At 38.2% G+C, this 15149-nt stretch overlaps 1 protein-coding gene across 1 annotated transcript in view; it reads left to right on the forward strand.

The window, feature by feature from the left end:
* The first annotated feature begins 331 nt into the window (after positions 1-331).
* The window catches only part of AFF2 (ALF transcription elongation factor 2), a 253106-nt gene continuing 238288 nt past the window's right edge, over positions 332-15149 (forward strand). The window contains exons 1-3 of the mRNA XM_062503175.1: positions 332-397; positions 2298-2350; positions 13988-14108. Of these exons, the coding sequence (XP_062359159.1) occupies positions 332-397; positions 2298-2350; positions 13988-14108 (240 nt within the window). The remainder of the gene's footprint in view (positions 398-2297; positions 2351-13987; positions 14109-15149) is intronic.

Here is a 15149-nt window from a genome sequence, read left to right on the forward strand (position 1 = left end):
TATTCCTCCTGATATTAATTTGGTACAATACCAGTTAAAAGAACATAAAGCTGTAGTTCTGTCTTATGACTGTTCCTTAATGTGTTTACTGTCTGGCCAGCAATGGTAAAGAGATCCACATGGCCATGGCCAGATGACCTCCTTGAAGCTGAAAACATTAATTCAGATGTTTAAATCATTAGAATAAGTAAAGGTAGATGTGAAATGGGGTTATACGTACCCCTTAGAGGAAGGGATGAACTTTCTACTTGGTGTTTAACTTCATGTTAGGCTCAGTTCATTCTGCTTATTCCCTTGGCTCTGTCAGGGCTCGTGGTTTGATGTTGGCATCATGGCTCAGAGTCAGGCTGGATCTGTCAGCGCCCTTGGTTTTGTCTCTGGCGAGTCTGAACCAAAGGTGGGTCTTATGTGGCTATAAAATCCACTCTGTAGGATTTGTTTTCTTAAGCAGATGTTACACTGGTTTTAGAGCTGTAATTATTCTTTATTTATGTCTGATTACTTGAAACTGGCATTTAAAGAATGACAGGTTCAATGGTAATATAGAAATGAGAGAGGTTGAATTACATACACAGTATGTTTAGTTAATGTGAGGAGAATAATCCACATTGTCAAAATGAGAGAATTCTTCCTAGACCAACAGAAATACACTTTTTTTTTTTAGGCTTTCAGTGTAGCAGTGCAAGACTTTCAAGTGGAAAATTATTATTTTACTATAATGAATTGAAATGTAAAACCCCCAAATATTTAGTTCATTGCCTCATAAATCTGTCTGTTAGTATCAGTGAAATTAAATTGACAAACAGTTCTTTAAAATTAAATTCCACATGGCGATGTGCAGATTTTGTTTTATTCAAACCGCATTAGATATTTGTATGAGAGAAAACATAAATTTAAAGGGCATGTGTGGCAAAACACACATTTCCTACCATGGGTTCTGAGGTTTTAATACACTTGGCATAATAAGGAGAACTCAACATTTGTTATTTTCAAAGGCAAAAGCAGCTGAGAAGTGAAATACATCATATCTTTATGATTGTGTTATGTCACTTTGCTGCCAATACCACTGAGCTTGGAGTCCTTTCGCTGCTGGGATCAGAGGGCTGGGCATAGGGTGCTTGAAAGTCACACGTGGGTTTGGGCTCTTGCCAGGGCTGAAGGTGCTGCAAGATCCCAAGAGGAAGGTGGGATCTCTCAGGAGGACTACAAAGCTTATTTCTGTTTGCTGCCAGGATGGAGTTCCTGCTTAGAGGAGGAGTTTGGTGTCCTGTGGTTCTGGGCTTCTATTGCCTCTACAACCACAACTTTTGCCAGTCCTGAGCCTGCTGTAGTAGCACTCACAGGCTCTTGTTATGAAAGAAGGTGGGAAGCTGAGTGCTCTTGTACTTTAATCACCTAATGACATTATGCCCTGTGCAGTATCAGTTTGTCAAAGTAAGTGGAAAAATTATATCATTTGATATACTCCATCCTTCCAGCAAATGTAACAAGAACATCCTTTCTGACTTCTCCCAGTGACATCCAGCAGGAGAAAACCTGTCTCACATTGTATGACCCAGTGCTCTGGAAGGGCACATAAAGGTAATTCCTCCTTGCTTATGTGGTGGTGTTAGACAGTATTAAATTTCAACTTGGTGGTTGTCATCTCCGAGCAAAGAAGTGGATGAAGGGTTGCAAGCTACAGCTGGTCTTTGGGTAAAGTTTAATGTCTAGGAGCTGGGTCTCCTCAGTTTTTCTTTCTTTAGCCATCTTTTCTTGAATGACTGTCATCACCTTGCTTAAGCTTTCATTTTCTCCATTGTTTCGCTTGACAGTAGTTGCTCCATCCTGTAGGTGTAATTGGGCATGGATTGATCTGATTCCTAAAGTGCTTTAAGATCGCCAAAGAATCCAGCTGGAGGGACAAAATATTAGTGATAACAGTGACCTGTAAGATTTCAGAGGAAGGAGGTTGCAAACACATTTTCATTTAACTTTAATAATACCTTAATAATCAAAAGAAGAAATGTAATGTTTAATATTTAAACAGAATTGCATTTGGTTTCTTCTCGTGTTAAGTGAATATTAAAGCAGGATGGTAGCTAGTTTACATATTTTTACACTAGACTATTTTATTATTAAATGCTAAGTGTGCTGGAGTTGGCCAGCATCCAATGAATATGATTCAACTTACATTGCATTTTAATCTGCGCATGTTACATAGTATAATATTTCTATTAGACAAATGGTTGATGGTAGAGAATTATAATAGGATGCACTTTTGTTAAGTATCACATTATATTCATGTTGCGAAAAAGAGTGATGCTCATTTTGATGCAGTAACCCACGTGTCTGGTCTTAACAGTGCAAGGTATAGTTAGTGCCCTGGAATGTGCACCTGAGGTTCCCCAAAGAGGACAGGAGCTTCCTCTTTGTTTGCCTGTAGTTAAGTGTCAGTGCCCCTCAGAAATACCCATGAATTCTCCTCTCTCGTTCTCAGTTATAATAGAATCTTTTTTAATCGGTGATGTTTTCAGACGTGAACAGCAAACCTCCTTTGAGTTAAGGCAGTGATTTTCAGATGAGTTGTGCAACTCCTTGCTACACTGTATTCTGTTTGATAACATTTTTTTGCAGAAGAGTCTTCTAGAGGTGCTAACTATAAGTACACCCTCCTTTGTAGTTAACACGTAGCTTCCCATGGCCATATTTTCTCAGGGCAATGGCAGTATTTTGGAGATCGCTTTGCCCTGTTCCCAGGGGTTTTACTGGGGCTGGTGCCTGTTGTCAGAAGCAGCATGGGTTAAACAGAGCTTTGGTCTCACCTCCTTCTGGGAGTCTGGCCTTAAGTGGCCTTGTTTCCTTCATTGTGAGATTTCAGTCATTCATGAAGTCAGCTGCAGATGTGAGGTTTCAAACACATTCAAAACATAATTGCAGAGACAGTTTCTGTTTGGCTCTGGGGAACCGCAGTACTGGGATAGTCATTTGCATCACACCCACCTTAAAAATTCAAGTAATTTCAGACATGAGTTTGTAGTTTTAGCCAGTCTAAATAACATTTTTTTTATGATCTTACTCTGTCTGAATAAGTATTTTACAATATTAAGTGCTCATTTTTAGCTTTCAACTCCCAGAGCATATTTCAGACCTGTGTAACACCTACATGCCATATCCTTAATTGCACAGTATTCCTTTGTCCAGTTAAATTTAAGGGTGGTGTTTTTTTCAGGGAGCATGTTACATTTGGTTTACTTTTTCTCTGTGACAGGGTCTGTGATCTGCTGCCTGGTGGGTGTGTGTCTGTGTCTGTGCTCATTGTGGTATAGAGGCAAATTTGATTATTCCCTAGTCAGCTGGTTGAGGTTTCACATGTACAATCTGTGACGCCACTAAAACAAAATAAATATGTATATGTATATATAAGTGGTCTTTAGCTCAAGGTGATAATGGCCTTTGGGGTAGATTAGGAAATTTATTTGGTATCTCACTTGATTTCTGTGTTTTTTTTAAGGCATTTGTATATTTTGTTTATTTACCTTTGTCAAGTAGGAAATCTCTTCAGTCAATATTTGGTTTTAAGTAATGACCACAGAAGTTCTGTAGCTGGTATGTGCTGATTTGTACTTAGGAGTTTTAAAATCTTGACACTGGATTAAAAAAAAAAAAAAATCTCTGTTTAGCATGAGGAATATAACAGAAAATCTAGTTTACACCAAGAAGTTGCTGCAGCTTAGAGCTGGCTGTGTTTTGAAACCTTTATTAAATGGCTTGGTCCCATCCAACCCTCATTGAATTCTCTGGGAAAATTGCCAGTAGCATCAGTTGAAGTTGAACTATGCCCTTAGAGAGGATGTAAACCTCAGCAGTGCTGATGAACTTTATGCTGGTTTGGTTAAATTATTTTGTCATACTTGATGCTGTGTTTATAAATGAGGAATAAACATTACATGTTTGTTGAAGGCATGAACAGTATTTGTTATAGATTACCTTCCTCACTAGAAATCAAGGATGATGATAATCCATTGACTTGTTGATTCTGAATATGGTTAGGAAAAATAAGCACAAAATATCATTCTCTTCTAAGCTGTGTGTAACAGGCACCATATTTCTGTGAGGCTTTTGAAGGTCTGGTGGAAGAAGGCTGAAAATTCGGAGTTTGAAGTGTTCTAGCTTCTTTCCATCCAGATCAGCACTAGGCCTTTTGAAGCTACAAGATCATTGCATCTCCTGCAACTTGGTAGGGCCCAAGATGAGCAATATATTTCACAACAGCATTGAAAAGGGGATGCAGGTGAACGTGAATTTAAATTGAGAGGACCTTGCATTTATTTGATCATTTTTTTTCTACCAAATCACTTGGAGACAATTATATAGGATTTCAGTTGAGAGAAGAATAAGTTATGTAAATTATAATTTCTTTAGCCAGACAATATCCTAAATAACAAGCAATTAAATTATATTAGGCTTGCAGTACTATTTTTTGTGCACTGTAGTCTGAATCAGGCTGTATGTGTGCACTGCAGAAGTTCACACTGCGTGAACTTCTCCCTCAGTCTAAAAGTGATGAATGAAATAGTCATCCTACTGAATTCTTAATTTTCCTGTGGTGGTATTCTTCAGCACATGTTAAGTTTAAGAACATGTGGTTAAAGAGCTGCACAGCGTGTGAAAACGCTCAAGGGAGCAGAGGTGCCTATTATTAAATGAATGCATTTATTAGAGCTGTAGGAGCACACAGGAGCATTTTTGCAATAATATACCCAAGCAGTTGATTCTGCTGATTCATCTGTACCCAGAGATTGTGTTAATCAGTGATTGCTTTGTGACTATTTTAAAAGACAAGATTTATTTCTGTCTATTCTGCCATCTCTTGCAGATAATTGCCAAAGTTTCAAGCAAATACAAACATGTGGACTCCATTTTTAAGGAAGCATACTACAGGTCCCCAGGAAGTTTTGAGTGGCAGTATTAAAAAAAAAATAAATAAATTACAATAATGAGAAAATGTAAAGACAAAACTAGAGTTCCAAAATATTTTTTTTGCTTAGGTGTAAGAATCTGTACACATTAAGTGACAAGTTAAAGATTTTGAATTTTTATACTTTAAAATGAATTTTAATCTTTGAAAATAGTACATGTACAAAAAAGTCAATGGACATTTCCAAGGAATGTTTCACAATTTGAGGTGTTCAGGTGAAGGAAAAACAGACTGTAACAAGCACTGTCAGAAGGTTTTTATTGATTCAAATTAGTGTTATGTCTTGGGAGTATTATGTGTAAAATACACTCTTAGTAGCAGTTCGGTGCCACATTTGCTCTTAGTATGTATGAAGAATAATGCACAGCAGGCAGCTAAACACAGCTATATTCACCCTTAGTACATTAATACACAGAGTGCTGGTGCTGATGGATGTGTGAACTATGGTGGCAGCGAGGAAGTCATTAAGAGTTGTCTCTGAAACACAGTACATACTTTGGGAAAGGCTTCATTGCCTTCAGTGAATTTTGTAGAAACCTCAAATCCCAGGACAGATCAAAATTTAAAAAAAACCAAAACAAACAAAACAAAACAAAAAAAAAAACCCACACAAAAAACCCAAAGAACAAAAAAAACCCCAGCCAAACTTAAACCCCCAACAGGAAAAACCCCAAACCAAAAAACATATAGAAATACGTTATATTTTGTTAAACTCAGGCAGTGGAATTGAGAGTTAAGGTTGAACCTCCTTTCCTATTCAACTCCCTTGCAGTAATCAGTCCCCTTAGATTCACAGCACGTTACCCATCTAATAAAGCTTCCTAATCCAGCTCTAGTGTCCTGAATGCAATTCATTGGATGCCAAAAATGCTTTTTAATTTCACATTTATGTATGTTTTTTAGAGTTCATCAGTGGTTTACTGCAAGTCATGACTAGAATACTGGATTCCAGGTGTTTCTGGGAAGTTGGTATCAACACCTTAATGTGCATTCATTTATTTAAAGAAAAAAAATTACAACAAAAATGACCCCATAATGTAAGTTAGCTAGCTCTTTTCTTTATGAATCAGATGTTTAATGTTAGAAATACCACATGTTGGAAAGCTATTTTATGTGACTGATGTTCTAATGACTGTCTTTTATGTTCTTCTGAAGATGTGGTTATAAACCATTTTGCTCTTTAGGCTCCTTCCCCCCCCCCCCTTTTTTCTTTCTGTTTTGTTTTTGTTTCTCACACTGCAAATTTAAACTGACAAGAAGACTGTAATAGGACTCCAAAACATACCTTGAACACACACTGTTAAGCAAATTACAATTGCTGATGTCATTTACACGTGTTGCCTTTCAAAGGATGAACATGTTCATTTAATTTGCTTTTTAAATATCCATAACAGTGTCCCCAAGCATTTTAATAAAACAGAAACAGTTAATTATTGCTGAATAAGGGTACCCAAATACAGTGATCTGCAGCTTGCATTTAAATGTGTCTGACAGCATTTCTCCCTTGAAGAGAAAATTGTGCAAATTGCCAGTTATTATATTTTTTAATAAATAAGTCTTGACTCTGTTTCTCTTTTCTTCCCCACCCCTCTGCAATACTGTTCAACAACCATACTTTCAGTGGGACCATTTCTATTACAGAGTGATTGAGCTCTGATTTACACATCAATTACCCAACTTCATGGAGATTTTCGTGCTCCCCTAGCTGACATCAATGAAGCATAACTGCGTAAGCGCTTTATTTCATCCCAGTTTTTGATAACTCAGACTGATAACTAATCATATTGAAAGACAATGTGCTATGATACACGAAACAATAAATGCTCCCCTTTGAAAGCTCATCTCTTCTTTATATGCTTACTATTCAGGAGCTTATCTCTGCCATCCATTCCCCCAGAATTGTTCCTTCCAAATTCATGTTCAAGAAAGGTTTTGCGCTGTGTAGTACTAAAAACAGGAGGAAAAGGAGGTAAAAATAACATTTTCTAGATGCTTGGTATGTGTGGGAATAACTAAAAAGAGTGAGGAATATGACAAATACTAGCCAAACCCTTAGCTTGCATTTCCATAATTCCCCCAGGGGTCTCTTGGGCGTTATGTTTTTTGGAGGCTTTTATCTTCTGTATTGTCTATTATATCTGCTACAGGAATGGCATTGTTTTTAATGCAAATTGTGAAGAGATTTAGCTCATGTGGATAGATAACCAGTGACCATCTCAAGTGTTTCTCTGCAGAAGTGTTGAACATCAAAGACAGAATATTCTGTATTTTAAAAGAAATCATTTATCTTGAAGTGCAGTGATAGATACGTTCTGTGCTAGATACTCTCAGTAACTATTCATGCTATTAAAAGGAAGACAACATTAAAGTAAACATTAAATATCAAAGATACTAAGGACTTGTAAAGCTATTCTTGCTATGCCTTGATTTGTCTGTCAGGCAGGAAAATTATCAGGACAAAGATGTAAGCTCAGTGGTGATAAACAGGAAGAAGAATTTTGCCATTTTAAGTATGGTAGTGCTTATATTGTTTATCATTAGTGAAACAAAGACTTCAGATCAGCAGGGAAGATATGTTAAGTTGGTCATATTTCTGCCTAAATATCAGATATTTAAATTCCTATTATTTACTTAATACATTTTATGACCTGTGATGAAATTTAAGACCTTAGGCTGCTTTTTCTTTTTTCTTTTTTTTTTTTTTCTTTTTTTTTTTTTTGGAATAAATACATTAAAATACCAGCATTTATACTGGAAGAATCTGCATAGAAGGCAGTTTTTCTTCCTTTGTACAGAGCTGTGGTACTCTGCTTTTACATGAAATCAGCGGCAAGGAGATAAAACTGGAGTTGTGTAGAGGTGAATTCCCATTCTAATGTACCTGTTAGAAGTAATCTTTCACCTAATTTGATTGCCATGTGACATGCTTTTTGCCTTAACATTTTTAAGTTGTATTGAAAATTGCACAGGTATTTGAAGTATGAAAGTATTGAAAATATGTATTTGAAGCATGGGGGATATCCTCACTGACCTGAGTTGGATTTCTCCCGTAAGTTAAATATACTCATAAGTGAATTTTGATTTGGGATGTTTAATACCTTGGATGTTTAACACCTTGGGCAGGCATATAAGTTAGTTTTTGAGACAGCCCAGTTTTTGAGTTTACTTCTCTGGCTTCCTGAGTACTTCCGGGCAAAGTAAAAATTATGAAGCAACAACCTTGAGAAAGGACTTTCAGTTCTCAATTTTTGTATCATTTTATATCCACTGTGTCTTAGTTTAGAAGCCTGTGTTTATTTCTTGCTTCTACAAATTACAAACATTTGTTTGAGAACTTCTTTTCGTCATTCAGACATAGCTGATGTTTTAAGGAGGGGGTGGAGCTAGTAAAGGGAAATGTTTGGTTGGATGTAGTATGCAGTTTTGTGAATTGAGACATGTTATTGAGAATAGCAACTACTTCCCTAAATTGTGGATAAATGCTGGCTCTTTTGAATGTCATTCATTTATCCTCGTGGATGTATTCTGTCACTGCTATAAAGCCTGTCTGCTCCTGCTTTTTGATTGATTCTTTCCCTATTGGGCTCTTGTTTTGACTGAATCAACAGAGCCATGTTCTGTTTCATTCATGATTCGTCTGCAACATGAGGTGTTTGATCATTTTTCTCTCTTCTGCTTTTCTTAATATCACAGACACTACTCCTTCAAAATTGTCTGGTCTTGACTTCTTTTTTCTGCTCCTCCTCCAGTCTTTCAGGCTCTTTTCTAGTCTTCTGTGCTTTGGGAGGCTTCTGTGGCTTTAGTTAGCACAACTTTCAAAACAAACCCCAAATGTTAGGGCTCAGCCTTTAGCTGTTGGTCTCATTTCATAAGCTTTCCTTTAACTCCTCCCTAAAACCTCTTACTTTGTTGCAGTCTGTCCTAAAATGCTTTTTGCTTTTTCCTCTGGTTCTTTTGCACCACATCCTCTCACTTTCACCACAGATGACTGCACTGTACTTTGCAGTGCCCCAAATTTTATTCTCCTAGTTCTCCTTTTCATAGCTATTGCACATCTTACTTTCATCTCTTATCGCCAAACCCACATTTTTAACTTCCAGTCCAAAACCTATGTGCATGTCTGTTATCTTTTGCCTTGATACAACCTCCTGTCTCAGACACCTCCTCCTCTTCTCTGTTCTCCAGGGATTGGGCTGGATTGTCCTGGCAGCCGTCATGGGCTGCAGTGGGGGTAAAAGTGCAGCTCTGCCATCCTTGCTGATGCCCTGCAGACTCACACAGGCTGAGCACCTGGCCTGTCACAGGGCATCAGCTCACCACTGTCCCTTAGGGTGCCCGTAGCTGAGAAGAATTGCAAATGGATATGTGCTGCTCTGATTGCAAAGCATTAAATATCAAATGCTGTTATTCAAAATGCATTTGCAGCCTTCCCCCATGTTAACGTACCAAAACAGCATTACAGTTGTAGTTGCTATTCTTTCTGCCATATCCAGCCCACTGGTAACTTGTAGGTTGGTGGTCTCACATGCTCTTGTACTATTCTTACTGCTCACTATTCCTCATCTTCTCTGATTTATGTGCAGGCTTCCCCATTCAAATTCAATTATTAATCTATTAAGTGGTAACAAAACAATAAAGCTCACATATGTAAACTGCACTGTCGTGTAGTAGCTCTGTCTAGGGAACTGCCCTCTTGGCCACAGTATAGTGAATATTGTGGCCTACAGCTGTTTTCTTCTATATCTCTTTTTATAAAATGTTTACAAAAGTCTGTATTGTGATATCTTGCTCTTCTGGCTTTAGAGGAGTCATAAAGTATTTCTCATACTAGTGAGACTCTGATGTTCCTTGCAGCATCTGACTATAGTTTTCACTACCACCTTCACCACTAATCAAATATCTGTATTTCACAGAACATTAGTTAAGTTAAAAATTAAACTGAAGTCTCAGAGACTGCATTGTGGCTGCATTAAGAATTTCAGGAGAGCATCCCATTAGGTTCTCAGTGCACTGCAGCCTTAAGATCTAATCAGCATCCCTCTTTGAATTATGTGGAACCCAAATAAGTTGTTATCCTAATCTGTGTATGATATTACAATATTTAACTTCCCATAGCCACAATCAGCACCGTGTCAAGCATTCTCATAGCAAAAGTGCATTTGCAGAGAAGTAAACCAAGTAATGGACCTGACAGGATGGGCCTCTTCCTTTTGCATAGATACTTTGTACATTTAAGGCTTCCCTGTGACTCTGCCAGTAGAAAGTTCAAAATACAGCTTTAATTTTGTTTTGTTTTGTTTTGTTCTCACAAGAGAGTATATGAGAGTGAGATTTGAATTGAAGCAGTGGTAACAATTTACTTGGGGTTTTGCTTGTGTTGTAACATGGATTCTCACAGTTTTGTATTCTGTAAACATTGTTGGGGTCTAGGGCTTGAGGTGTGCCTTTGTGCTCACCTCTTGGGTGCCTGAAATTGAGATCATTCATAAACATAATAAAAGAGAAATATTTCACTGTGTTGCATTGGAAAATACTGTATTTTCTAACTTTTAATGTTAACGTTCTAAACACTGTGTTAGCTTAAGTTAATGTCTTTTAAAGTGATTATGCCTCTTTAAATTATGCCCGTGCCGTTTTCATGGTTTTTGAATTGTGGTTTTGTAATTTGTCATAAAGAATATCGTAGTAGTCTTAGGGTCTTTGCTGCTTTTTCTCAGATAGGATATGCCTCACTTGGTTTCCTAAATATTTTGCATGCTTGTGACCTGAGTTGGCTTTTAGATAAAAAAAATGCTGTAAACTCAAATGAAGGGTGAGAAGTGTTGTGTGCTGTGCTCTGTGATCTCTGTGTTCAGTGGCCATATTGTTTGAGTTGAATGTGCCCAGGATTTCAACCTGGAACCCCAGGCCAAGGAAGCCATTGGGAAGCTGTAAAATGCAGCTCTAACTCTGATTAATAATTCTTTCTGAAGTGAATGCTGGCTGTCCTGGGATGGGAGTGCTTCCACAGCAAACACTGCTTATGCAAGATATTAAAATCTTGCTTAAACTAGATCTGTGAGACTGGGCTTATAATTTCACCATGACCTGATCTGGCTGAAGAGTCACACAGTCTGACATAAATGACTCAGACCCCAAGTGGGAATAAGTTATAAAAGTTTTATTGAGAACCAAATAAAAATACACAAAGCAAAAGGGTCAGAGCTGGGAGTGTGACTTGGTGCCAAAATGTCAGTTCTGCCTTTTATACACATGGGGGGAGGGGGTGTGCATCAGCCACATGAATACTTAGGAGCAGTCATATGTATTTTAATCTTTCCTTATATGTACTTGGCCCCTCCCAAAGTCTACCAGTTGACTTTCCTTTGATGTTTTTTGGTGGAGACCTTCTCACAGGCTGACTGGAGGTGAGGTGTTACCAAGCCAGGTTCCCCAGCGAGGAGGTGCAAGGGGCACGTTTCCATCTCCCACGTGTCTCCGACAGCAGTGATGATCAGATGGCAACTTGGATGAGAGAAGAGAGGACTAAAGGGAGAACAGAAAGAGGTCCAGAACCAAACTGCAAGACCAGAATCACATACCAAAAGAACTTTAAACCTCAATAAACCTCTTTAACACACAAAATCATTGTGAGAGCCAATTACCTCACCACTCATCTGTAACACAGTCTGTGGGTCAAACTGCCAGAGAAATCTCTTGAAAGATCCCCCATGAGAGGGATAAATATAGTTTATTCTTACTGCTCCTGGGCTGGATTATTTCTGGGTTAACCCCACTCCCTATTCCAGCAAAACTGTGGGAAGAGATGGGATCAGCCTTGGCCTCATCTTTGGGTGCCAGTTTGGGAAACAGCTTGCATTCACTTACTCCCGTGTTTGTGGTTCATAATATTGATTTAGGATATGAAAGGAAAGGATACTCATTCCCCCCCTCATCTTTTAGTGAACAAATCGCTTGTGATTTATAGTGTTACATTAGCAATGTGATCATGTATAGAATAGTAAAGTCACTGTCCTTACAACAATTTCCCTTCTCTCTCCCTTAGAAAACCAGCAAATAGTGCTATACCTTCTACAAAAAACAGCATTGATTATAACAGTGTTCTGGAGCTTGTGCTTGGTGTTAGTGATGTCAGTACATCAGGAGGTGTTATAAACAATTAAATTAAATAAAACAAAACATGGCATGTTTTCAGCCTTCTAATTTGTAGAAAGAAAATGTGGATGGAAATCATTCAGCTCAGCCTGTGTAGGTGGCTTTGCATTCAGTTTACAAGCCATAATCAAGCCTTATTCAATCCAAGTCTGAGTGGTCTTGAATTGCTAAAACCAATTATTAATTCATATTTTTTATTTTGAAATCTCATTGTGGCATGTCTTTTATTTCTTTTTTTTTCCTTTTCTTTTTTTTTTTTTTTTTTGCCTGTACAATATGCAAGTGTATAAGTGTAAGGGTATGTGGAGTCATCAGGCAATAGACATATGCTTTCCTGTGCTCTCCACAGGGCTTGCAGGTTCAAACACAACCTGCCTGAATCATAAGAACTTTAATTGAGTAGATAAAGAGGTCCTCATAATTATAAACTGCAGTAGGTATAACAAGAGGCTAAATACATAGCTGTGGTTTTAATTAGCTGGTGCTTCAAATTAGTAATTGTGGTTTCACTCAGAAATCAGTGACTTTATACACTGTTAAAGCCTCATCACTGTGCAGTTCATTCCTCATTATATCTCTTGGTGTGAAGCTTTCAATACAACATCACGCTGAGCTAAAAAGGCAAAAGTTGTAGATATCTGGTTATCTTCCAAGTGCAGTGGAGCTCTGTGGAGATTTAATTCATTCTTGCCAGAGATAGGAGAATTAATTGTTCTTTGTTACAGCTGGAATATGTGTTTTTGTATGTAAGCATCTGTACACGGGCTGTGTGTGGATGTGTGCATGTATGGCCAGGATCTATCAGGGAGATTATGCTTACTGCAGATAACATCAGGGCATGCACCAAATCTGCTGTTCAGTTTGTCAATTCGGGAGCTAATTAACTGACACAAAGCAGAGCCAAAAGCCTCATAACAAATCAAATGCGGATTGAAAGCACAGAAGTGTCCCTTAATGCTTGTCACATGAGAGCTTGTCAGTGCAAGTTGAAGTATGCATCTTTTCCTTTCCTCTTTCCTTTGCTATTTTCCCCTCTCCTTCAGGGTTTTAATTATATCTCTTCCCTCAGAGGAGCAGGAGGTAGTTTGCAGAGCCAAGAGACCAAAGTACTTCAGTGTTATTCAGGGGAGAAGTGAATGTGGTCTCTCAGCCTGTCATCTAGGTCTGGCAGGTGCACAAAGCAAGCTGACACACAGATAAGTGCCACTCACCATTGCTACACCGAGGTGCTAGATCCTTTTTTGTATTTGTGTGCAGAATTATCTGATACTGGAATCAACTATCCTAAAATCTCTTCCAGCAGCCTGTTTCTACAAAACACTTATTAACCCCTCCTTGACATCTACAATGAAGCCATACATAAATTTTAACCAGAAGTGGGACAGAATTAGGTGGTCCAAATCACATGAGGCTGAACTGGAGCCTTGGGATGGATGGTTAGTGTAATGGATTTGTAGATGTTGCTGTGCTTCCTTGCCTTCACATTTGCTTTCCCTGCATAGACTCATCCTTTGTGGGCACGCGTGTGTGCGTTTGTGTGCAGGTGCACATGTGTTTACAGGCTGTTAGTACAAGGATGTTAAAGTGTATTTTATTCTTCTGCATAATGCTCTGTTAATTTGTAAACAGTATTTTCATAGTTTCATTGAAACATTTTCCATTTTAGAAGTGTACTGACTGCCCTACTGCCCAATTTTACGCAGTTTTAAGATTCCAGATTTAAATTTGGGAAAATTATTCAGTGGCTGTTTCTTTCAGAATTGCCCTCAGGAGTTGCATTGTTTCTGATGTCTTGTTGCTATTACTGATAGTAATAAACATGTAACAAAATTATGGGGAAAATAATGTGTTGTCATTTTTGTCTTTCTCCAGTCACTATGAGCAAGACCGGAGTGCACTTAAGCGGAAGGAATGGGAGAGAAGAAACCAGGAAGTCCAGCAAGATGAAGATCTCTTTGCTTCAGGTTTTAACCTCTTCGGGGAACCCTACAAGGTAAATTACATTGTTATGTTTTGTGTTTTCAGAGAGTCTTACACAAGTACAAGTAAAGCATCTCATCACCTTTAAGAAATTGAAGTATTGCATCTGCCTTGGTCCTTGCATTCTTGGGTACACTGATTATCCAAATCAGCGTATGGCAGCAGAGCAAACTGAATGTCCTGCCCAGGTTGCATTGGCAGAATCAGGAGTTTTGGTTACACTCCAGTTCAAGATTTCTTCCTCTTAACACACAGCAAAGTCCTTCAGTAGAAGTATGTGCAGCTGGTATTTCTGCAAGTGAGTTTGTACTTACAAAGCTAATACTAAGTTCTTTCATTTTTAAGAAGAAAATATATCTGAGTTGTTAAAACCAATGTCCTCTATATAAATAATGAGTCCATAATCTTTCTTGTGCAATCATAACCATCCAAAGAATTCTTTTGGGAGATTGAATCTTTGGGGAGCATAACAAGGGTATAAAAGGGACTTTTGTTACAAGTCTTATTCTCTCTAAGGAGCTTTGCTGCCTGAGATTTTCATCACCAAGGGATGTCCCCCTTTATGATTTCTGCTGCTTTGATTTTCAGTAAAACATTCCCTAAAGAATTCATCAGAATGTAAATTTCCATATCTCTTTCTCCTCCCAATCAGTGACATCCATTGAAAGGCCACCACTTCATCTTTCCATTTTACATTGTTAGCAGCTATAAGGGAGGATGAGGGCTCTTTGAAAATCACCCAAAAAAGATGAGAAAAGTCTGCCATTATTATCAAATGGTGTCTAATAATTATAGGCCACGAAAGTGTGATAGATGCACTCCACTCCTGGCTGTACTTTGGTTCAGTCTGGCTGAGGAGCAACTGGCCTTTCTTCCTTGGTGTGAACATGCCAAGTGGAAAACCCCTGGCTCATGTTCAAGGGGGTGCAGGACAAGATACCAAAGCTAAAGTGAAGATGTCTCTCTTGTCTGTTCTATTGATCAGCAGACAACTACTTTACCCTGTAAATATCACCACCAAGATGAGCCCAATTTGATCTCTGCCTGAAGTGCA

This window comes from Cinclus cinclus, chromosome 15 (genome assembly GCF_963662255.1).
Source record: "Cinclus cinclus chromosome 15, bCinCin1.1, whole genome shotgun sequence".
NCBI lineage: Eukaryota > Metazoa > Chordata > Aves > Passeriformes > Cinclidae > Cinclus > Cinclus cinclus.